Genomic DNA, 9,969 nt, shown 5'->3' on the forward strand with positions numbered 1-9,969 from the left:
TTCTCCTCCAAGCCCTCCAATTCCCAAGGTATGATCGATTTTCCTCTTTTTATTTTCTCGATTTTTTTGTTGTTTTTACTTTTAGGGCTTTCCCTTTCCATTTTCATTTTCTCCTGATTCGTTCTCTTTGATCGCATGTTCCTTCTTGGTTAAATGATAATGCTGAACACGCATTGCTTGCGATGCTGTGGACGTACGTGGTTTTTTTCTGGAATGACAAAGCCACAAAGGTGCTGAACTTGATGCAATGGATCAAAATGACATAAATTATGATGATGACGGAGAAGATACAAGCGAGATGAGTGCAACTTCAAATAAAAAAGGAATGAGTCTTGACATGTATTTTAAGGTACATAGGATAAATTTGGAAGATGAAGAATATAAGGAAGATGAAGAAAATGAGCTTGATGATAATGCAAATGATGCGGGTAGTGGAGGACAAACTAGTAATGAAGGTACTTTTCTTATTTAGTTTATTGTCTAATTAGAGCTTATATTACTTCTCAATTGAATTATGTTATTTTATTTAGACTTAGGCACAATAAAGAAGAAAATCCGTGGAAAAACTACGTGCAAAAAGCTTCATGCCACAGATTTTAATGATCGACGGGAGGTGGTATTTTTTCAAGGGCAGCCCGTAGGTCCAACCAACGAGGTTGTATCTGAACTCAACCAACTATTGGGCACAACAGTTAGAAACCCTCGTTTTGTGTCTTTGTTATATACTAGTTGGCATGGTGTGCCTAATAAACTCAAAGAGGACATGTGTGAGTATGCTAATGTATGTAAATATGGCATTATAGATAATTTTTTGTTAATTTATTTGTCACATTATTTGTGCTAACCGTTGATATTCTAATGTGTTGTGTTGCAGAGCAAAAGTTCATTCTTCCCATAAGTTCAAAGCCGTGGGTAATGCGGGGATTTTGTGGTGCATGGAAAAAATATAAGAGAAAAATAAAAAAGAGCATTTTGTGAAGTACAACACAAAGAAAGAAATGATAAAGAACCGACCATTAGATATTCCCGAGGTTCAATTTCGCAAACTAATTCGGTATTGGAGTTTTCCGGCCATCAAGGTAATATTGCCTTTTATTTCTTCTTATACCATCAAGCATACTATCATTGATTTTTCATGTTCCTAAACTTAGGTTGATTCTTTATATTTAGGCTATCTCTGCTAAGAATACTGAAAATAGGTTGAAACAAATATGTCCTCACCGAATGGGATCCACAAATTTTGGAATAGTGCATAAGCAGCTGGTAATATAACTTATTCTTTGTGATTTCTTTTTTATATGTATTCACGGTGTAGTTGCCTAGTTAGTATGCTTCATGTAAACTTTTCTCTATGTACTCTAGTGCGACTCTAAAGAGAACAGTGACGAACCATCAAGGGCTGAAGTTTTCATAGCAACTCGCACAAGTAAAAAAGGAAAAGAAATTGATGCTAAAACACAAGCCACAATTGTGAGTTGTTTGTATTTGTATTTTGGATATGTACATTATGAATTCTGATGTGATTTCTATCTAAATTGAGTTAATGCGACTTTGAACCTTGTTGGTTGTTGTTTTTTGATAGACTGAACTTCACAACCGCTTAGAAGCAGGAGAAAATGAAGATGATGCATTTGTAGGAGTGTTAGGAAAGGACCAACCAGGTCGAGTTCATTGTTATGGGGCTTCGATTACAAGAAGCTCTCTTAAAAAAGATGAGGAGATTCGCTATATAAAAGTTGAATATAACACTAAGGTCTCATCATTAGAGAAGAAGATGGATGGTGTATGTAGTTTATTAAAGGTATTGGTGCACCAACTCAACCCTAGAATGAGCGATGAAGAGGTAGCAGCCTTAGTTCAAGCTGTCCAAGATTCTCCTTTGGATACCTCAAGTAGCAGAGCAAAAAATACTCCTCGCTCCTCCAAATCAACTCACATTCCACACAAAGATGATGTAGGTAAATTATAATATTTTTATTAATAAAAATGTTGTAATATAACCAAGTACTTCAATTTTGTTTGTTGTTGCTGAATTCGAACTTGGAAGGTTCTAATATGATTTTGAATAACTATGACTAGTGGAAAGAGTTAAGTTTGTTAGAACTTGGAAGGTTCGAACTAGTTGCCATTGTTGTTCGTTTTGAATCTTCTTTTTTACTTATTTCACTTATTGGTTCCTTCTATCTGAAAATTCTGAATAAACGATTCAAATTTCATAGTGTGTTGTGAAATGTTAGAGAGATATTAATGGTACTGGCTGATATCATCATATTGTGTAGGCGCATGATCAAAATTAAATTGCTGCCAGAGACCTTATGCCACATTTACATCTTTATTTTGTTAAAAATAAGTAATATATGTTTCAGTTTTAGTTTGTTAGGTTTAGGCTTGGCTCAACAATAGAATATCAAACATTGGCTAAAGGAACATGAATGTTGTATCACGTTTTCATTGATGCTATAAATCAGATTTATTTATTGAACAATAAGCTATTTGTTAATAAGTTTGATATCAAATTTAAAGGAGATTTTGAGAATCCTTGTGCAGATTAGTGGATATATGTAGCAAAATTAAATCTGATTGTTAGAATGCTTTTTATGTTACAAAAATTAAGTTTGATGTCAAATCTAATTGTTAGAAAAATTAGTGGGCTGAAGTTTACTGCATCATTCATTTTTCATTTGTAGTTGTTCATTTCTGTTTTTTATTTTGCAAGGCACAGGTCAAAACAATTTAGCTTGCAATGATACATGAAGTTTTTATATCTTGGCATGAAGTACAAGAAGACTTTGATTAGGAATTTTAATTCATGTATTAGGAATTCATGAGTAGTTATGACTTTCACTTTTGGTACTTTGTTAGTGTATGTAGTTATGTGATCACACACTTATTTTGGTGACAATTTTATGAAAGTTGGATTAATTGATTATTTGTCATTGACTAAAATTTAAAATTATCTATGAATTCATGTAAGATTTTATTTATGAAGATTAATTAAAAAAGAATTAGCTTACTGACCATTTTTTTGCCACGCTTTAAAAACGTGGCCATATGGCCATATCTCTTTGTCTACTGCCACGCTTAGAAAGCGTGGCCGTATCAATGCTTTTTCGCCACGCTTTTAAAGCGTGGCCAGATCTCCTCTATTACCACGTTTTAGCTATGCTTTTCACGCGTGGCCATACCTCCCCTTTTGCCATGCTTTAAAAGCATGGCCGTATCTTCTTTTGTTGTCACGCTTTTCAAGCGTAGCCATACCTCCTCTATTACCACACTTTTGCCACGCTTTTAAAGCGTGGCTATATCTTGTCTACTGCCACGCTTGTAAAAGCATGGCCAGATCTACCCTATCGCCACGCTTTAAAAGCGTTGCCATATTTCCAACCTACAGCCACACTTTTACAAGTGGCAGTTTATAAAAAAGCGTGGCAAACAAAAAGCGTGGCAATAGGCTGAAAAAAGCGTGGAGATAGAGCAACCGCCACCCTTTGATAGGTCACCCTTTCAAAAGCGTGGCGGTAGGTCAAAAAGCGTGGCGAAAAGATATCGCCACGCTTTTTCCAGCTTTTCGCCATGCTTTAAAAGCATGGCAATAGACGTGTTTTCTTGTAGTGACGTTTGTGTATCGAAAATCGTCCTAGAAACTAATGTGAGTAGGATTAAACATAAGTAATTGAAATTTTAGGGACTAAATTAAAACTCGCATACAAATTTATGGACTAAAATAAGTATTAACTCTCTTTTTATTTAAAATAAATATGTTCGTATGCTCACTCTTCGACTTCTAGTTGCCATATCCAAATGGACCACAGCATGAGACCCAAATTTGGTAAAATTTGGAAAACAAGTTAAGAATCCTTCCAAGTTCCACCACTACTTTGGTTATTGGCATGAAGATTGTAACAAAGTCACTTTATTAATATTAATATGTTAGGATTGATAGAGATAAAGAAGGAGATTGTTACTAAGTTTGATGTTATGCAAATTTGGAAAAATATTGCAGTAGGATGAAAATTTGTCAGATTGAAAGGGGCTTCTAATGATTTATTAATAATGTGAAATGAACTGATGTTTAGGATAAATAATTATTATAAAGGGACTAGATGGTTGTGCATTGAAGGCATTTTACTGAAGAATAATTATAACTATGCGTTTTGCTTTATGTATGGTACACATGAAAGAGAGGAGAAACTAGTTGCATGAGAAAAGTTGAGTTTTCAATCAAGTACTGTTTTGCTACATAGGAGACTTTAATGAGGTTGTACAGGTGAAAGAAAAGAAATGAGCTAGTATGTTAACAACATCAGCAGAAGAATTTAAAAACTGGGTCCATGAGATGGAGCTAGTAGATCTGGAACTGCATGATCGTAAGTACACATGGTTTCAAGGCCAATCATATATTCGTATTGATAGAGTGCTGGTGAACCTGGAGTAGATTGATGAGTTTCCTGAGACGCGACTTAGAGGAGGCCCAAGGGATCCATCTGATCATTATCCGATCGTAGTGGAGGATAGCAAGATGGGTGGGGGACTAAGGTCGTTTTAAAGCTTAGATTCTTGGTTCATACATGAGAATTTTCTTCGATTGGTGAAAGAAGAATGGAGGGGTCTAGGAGATGCTCATTTTATAGATAAGTTGAAAGCATTGACTGTACCTTTGAGTAGATGGCATAAGTAACACTTTAGTAGTTTGGTAATGCTGATTTGCAGATAAAATAATTTGAGAATAAAATAAAAAAGGTAGACAATGTGGTCAGTAATGGGATGTATGATGGTACAATAGAGGCGAGAAGAAAAGCTTTGGTTATTTACTGTAAAAAATGGTGTGTTAGGAAGGAAGTTCATTGGAAGCAGATATCTAGGTTTCAGCATGCTAAGTAGATGGATAATAACACCATATATTTTCATCATTTAGCCTCTGCAAGGAGGAGAAACAATCGTATTGAAGCTCTAGTGATAAATAGACGGTTGGTGAAGAATCAAGCCATAATAAAGATTGGTATAAGGGACTTTTAAAAAAATTTATATCATCAGGAAGTTTTAGCATCGGTTAGTTTTCGTGATGGGTTGATTAATTGGATACATGAAGACGAGGCAGCTGCATTGGAGAGAATGCAATCGGTTGAAAAAATAAAGGAAGCGTTATGAAATTGTGAATTGTCTAAGACACCAGGTAATGATAGTTACAATGTGACTCTAATGTTAGGAGAGAGATTGGGTCAGAATTCGCTGCAGCTATGGTAGGTTTTTTTTAAATTGCAAAGCTACCAAGAGACTCTAATGTTACCTGCGTGGCTCTGGTTCCTATGTTCGTTGGGGCAAAGGAGATCAAAGACTTTCACCCAATCAGCATGGTAGAATGTGTATATAAGGTCATATCAAAAGTATTAGTATGAAGAATGAGGAGTGTAATGACAGGATTAGTAGGAGAGACACATAGTATTTTTGTTAAGGAAGGAAGATACATGATGGAGTTTTGATTGCTTGTGAGACTGTGCAGTGGCTGAAGACAAGGAAAAAGAGTTCAGTGATAATTAAGTTAGATTTTCAGAAAGTGTATGATAGAGTCAAGTGAAGTTTTGTGGATATCGTCCTTTAAAAGATCAGTTTTGGTATTAGATGGCGAACATGGGTTAATGAGTGTGTTTGCTTGGCATTTATGTCGATTCAGATAAATGGTCTACATCTAAATCCTTCAAGATGGAATGAGGTTTAAGGCAAGGCGATCTTCTCTCTCCTTTTTTCTCTTTATTTTTGTTGTTGATGTGCTCCATAGGATGGTAGGTGAAGTTGTGAGGAATAGTATAATTTCTCCATTGTTGGTTAGAAGGGACAATATTTAATTGTCTTACCTACAGTTTGTGGATGATACCATCTTGTTTTGTCCACATGATGAGGTTACAATTAGGAATTATAAGAGATTTTTGCGGTATTTTGAGGTGATGTTTAAGTTAAGGGTTAATTTTGATAAATTCAACTTGATTCCAATTAACTGGAGAGGAAGTGAATGTGGATGATGTACAAATTATTAGGGTGTAACCGTGTAAGAAAGCATCCTTTCCATTTAAATATCTTAGTGTTTCACTTGGAGCAAATCTGAGACCTATCAAGAAACCGATTATAGACAAGGTGAAAGAGAAACTCAGCTTGTGGAAAAGAAATTCAGTTTGTGGAAAGTGAAAACTTTAAATAAAGCTGATAAGCTTGTTCTAATTAAATTAATACTTAATAGTTTGACAGTATACTACCTTAACTTATACAAAATACCAAAAGCAGTGGTAGAGAAGTTAATCTCACTGTAGAGGAGATTTCTATGGAGTAACGAAGATGGCAAGTATGGGATACTGATGGAGGAAAAATGTCAGTAAAGATTTTTCACAAAAATATCGCGTTGCAAGTATAGTTCTAAACCGACAATTAAACCTCAATCAATATTTAATTTGTTTGTCACAATGCAAACACAATAAAAATAAACCGAAGTATTTAAACCTCGGGTCGTCTCTCAAGGAATTGTAGGAAAGTGTACTTATTATTGGTTATGAGAAAGTATATTTTTGGGATTTTTAAGTGTTGAACAAGGAATGTAAATGAAAAGAAAATAAAATAACAACTAATAAAGTCCTAACAAGGATTGAGAATTGAAATTCCTATCCTCATTATCATCATCAATTGTGATGGTAATTGTCTTTTGCTTTCACTTAGTTAACCTCTAGCAATGAAGGGAAGTCAAGTGAGCAAAATCGACTTAAGTTCACAAGTCCTAATCAAAGATTAGATTTAGTGAAGTCTAAGCCAACTAGCAATTTTCAATCACAATCAACAAAAGAATTTTGATAACTCAAGAGTCTCTAATTGATCAATCCAAGTTAAGAACATAAAAATCTAATTTAAAATCCAACCAAGCATTTTATCAAACATTTGGGAGGCACAAAATAAAAACATAGAGAATTAATAAGAGATAATAAAATCTAAACAACCAATTGCAAACATAAATGACTAACAATCAAAGAGAATAACAATAAACACAGAGAACATAAATTTCATTAAAAGAAACCAAACGTAAGAAGAGATCATAAACATAAAAAATAGTGAAAAAGGGAAATTAACAAAAGAAGAAGATGAACTAAAGTGCTTAAACAAGTAAAAGTAAGAGAAAAAAATTTAAAGGAAAATTGAACTTGAACCTAAAGAGAAATTGGAAGAAGAAACCCTAAAATCTATAGAGAGGAGAGAGTTTCTTTCTTTAGAAAACTACATCTACAACCTAATTTGTGTGAATGAAAGTGTTGAATGATTCATTCCCCTTCCAGCTCCACTATGCAGCCTCTAATCAGTATTTTTGGACCTGAAATTGGGTCCAAAGCAGCCCAAAAATTGCCCGCAACTTTTTCTATAAATTGCAGCACGTGGCGCTCTGTCACGCGTATACGTCGCTTGACAAAATCCTGGTCACGCGTACGCGTCATCTGTGTGTGCGCGTCGCTCGTCTCCTGCATCAGTCACGCGTACGCGTCGTCCACGCGTGCGCGTCGCTACCAGCTTCTCAAAACTTCAATTTCTTGTGTTCTTTCCACTTTTACATGCTTCTTATCCATCCTCTAAGTCATTCCTGCCCTATAAACCCTGAAAACACTTAACAAACATATCACGGGATCGAATGGTAATAAGAGTGGATTAAAGTTAGCAAATTTAAGGCCAAAGAAGCATGTTTTCAATCATAGCACAAAATTAGGAAGAAAAATGTAAAACATGCGAATTCAATGAATAAGTGTGAGAATAATTGATAAAATCCGCTCAATTCAAGACAAAATAAACCGTAAAATAGCGATTTATCAGATACCATTAGTGAAATGGAAAATAGTACAAGCTCCAAAAAAGCTAGAAAATTTGGAAGTGGGGGATGTAGTACTTCAGAATATCGCTTTTTTATTCAAATGGTGGTGGCGGTTCTCTAAGAAAGATTGTCCATTATGGAAGAAGATTGTGTGTTCTTGTAATAATTTAAATCCTAATGTATTGCTTTCTCATCAGTCTGTACCTACTAGAGGGGGTCTAGAGAAGAATATTTGTCAGTTACAAATAAATGAACAGGAAATAAGGGAGAAGATGATATGGGATTTATCTTTGGAGGTAGAAAATAGTAAAAAAATCCAGTATATATATATATAATATTCTCCCATTTTAAATTTTAAATGACTCCATTACAAATAAGCTAAGCCCAATTATTTAAAGTTCTAAATCCATTTTATCTTTTTATCATTTTGACTATTAGTTAACCTAATCAAATTTAGTCTTCTTCCATTCTCAAATTCCAGCCGTCACTCATTTATTCTCTTAAACCATCTTAATTTCATATTTTCAACCTTCTTTTTCTATTTCTTATTTAATGGTCATCTTCTCTTCATTAAAAGGTAAATTTTAAATTCTATATTTTGTTTTGTATAGTTCTTTATGACTCTATATATCTTTTAATTTCATTATTATTTTTTTTAATATTTTCAATTGCAAATTTTAATTTAAACAATTTTAGTTTAGGTATTAATATATTTTTTTATTCTCTTTATGAATTTATATATTTTATTTTATTCTCAATTTAGTGATACTTATTATTTATTTGTTTATCTTTCGTTTTATTCTATTATATGCAATTGTGTTGCATATAAATTTTTAAAGTAAATTGATCAATTTAATAATTTAAAATATATATTTTTTATTTTTAGAAATAGTAATGAAAAAATATTTCAAAAGAAAGCTACCACTAAAATTTGGAATCACTCCATTAGTCTCTTCTAATAAAAAGAAGTTCTTATTGTTGAGACAAAAAAGTATATTGTTTATCCATTGGTGTTTCTTCTGTTGAAATTAGCTTTGATTCTACCTGTGGCAACGACATCAGTTGACAGAATATTTTCTGCTATCAATATCATACATAGTTGACTTTGTAATCGAATGGAAGATGAGTGGTTGAATGAATGTTTGGTTACATATATAGAAAGAGAGACATTCAATCAAGTTGATAATGAAACAATTATTCAACATTTTCAATATATGAAAACAAGAAGAGAAGTACCTTCAAAATTTGAAGAGAAGAAAGTTAGCGGCTAATGTAATTTTTGGTTGATTTTTGTATTCGAATAATTAATGTGCACTTTTATTTTTTTTAAATTTAAATTAATATATCTTTTGTAGTAATGTGTATTATTTTTGCCCCCTAACATAAATTTTTTGGGTCTGTCACTGCTAGCTAGTGTAACGAAGGACACTTTCCTAAGGATTTTCTCGATTTCAAATCAGAATGAATTTATTATAGGGGATTGTGGTTTTTAGGATGGTTTATAGTGGATATAAAACTTTCAGTGGAAAAGGAAACTATTCCAATGAAAATTGAAACTAGTCAACTTCATGGAATTGTACAATCAGTCAACTAAATAACTGAAAGAGAGAACTGACTGGTATATAAATTTGATAAATCAGGCATTTATTTTACTAACTCTTTTGTGCAGATTTTGCATGCGAAAACACTTCAAAAGGATATTACGAGTTATAGTTTCACTAGTTCTATTTGGAGAGGTTTATTACCTTCACAAATTGAGTTATTTACCTGGGTTGTGTTAGTTGGTAGAGTCAATACCAATGAGAGATTATGTAAGTTAGGCATTATTGATCAACATGACAGTGTGTGTGTGTATTATGTAAAAATGATATTGAGAATTTTTATCACTTATTTTTTTGTTGTGAGTTTACATAGTAAGTGTGGTGTGTGTGGTTGTTTGACTATGATAGATTGTGGCTATTTCAAGAACAATTAAACAACACTTTGAGAGATGAACATGAGTGGGCTATAAAGAAGGAGGAGCGTAATAGGTAGTTAATTGATTTTTTTGCTATCATTTGGTATATATGGATGGAAAGAAATAACAGAATCTTTAGAAGTCAAGAAATAGGAGTAGCAGATGTTATTAATAGGTC

General features: G+C 33.3%; 1 protein-coding gene across 1 annotated transcript; it reads left to right on the forward strand.

Moving 5' to 3' along the window:
* The first annotated feature begins 247 nt into the window (after positions 1-247).
* LOC110272931 (uncharacterized) lies at positions 248-1,969 on the forward strand. Its single transcript, XM_052262924.1, has 5 exons — positions 248-455; positions 531-781; positions 1,171-1,263; positions 1,363-1,470; positions 1,583-1,969. The coding sequence occupies exons 1-5, from the start codon at positions 248-250 to the stop codon at positions 1,967-1,969; spliced, it is 1,047 nt and encodes a 348-aa protein (XP_052118884.1).
* Positions 1,970-9,969: the final 8,000 nt, after the last annotated feature.

Source organism: Arachis duranensis, chromosome 6, assembly GCF_000817695.3.
Source record: "Arachis duranensis cultivar V14167 chromosome 6, aradu.V14167.gnm2.J7QH, whole genome shotgun sequence".
Lineage (NCBI taxonomy): Eukaryota > Viridiplantae > Streptophyta > Magnoliopsida > Fabales > Fabaceae > Arachis > Arachis duranensis.

Excerpts from the sequence above, each read along its gene's own strand:
- LOC110272931 (XM_052262924.1), top strand. The coding sequence starts at position 248 with ATGGATCAAAATGACATAAATTATGATGATGACGGAGAAGATACAAGC. Across the intron at positions 456-530 it reads AGGACAAACTAGTAATGAAG|ACTTAGGCACAATAAAGAAG; the intron begins GTACTTTTCTTA and ends TATTTTATTTAG. Across the intron at positions 782-1,170 it reads ACATGTGTGAGTATGCTAAT|GCTATCTCTGCTAAGAATAC; the intron begins GTATGTAAATAT and ends CTTTATATTTAG.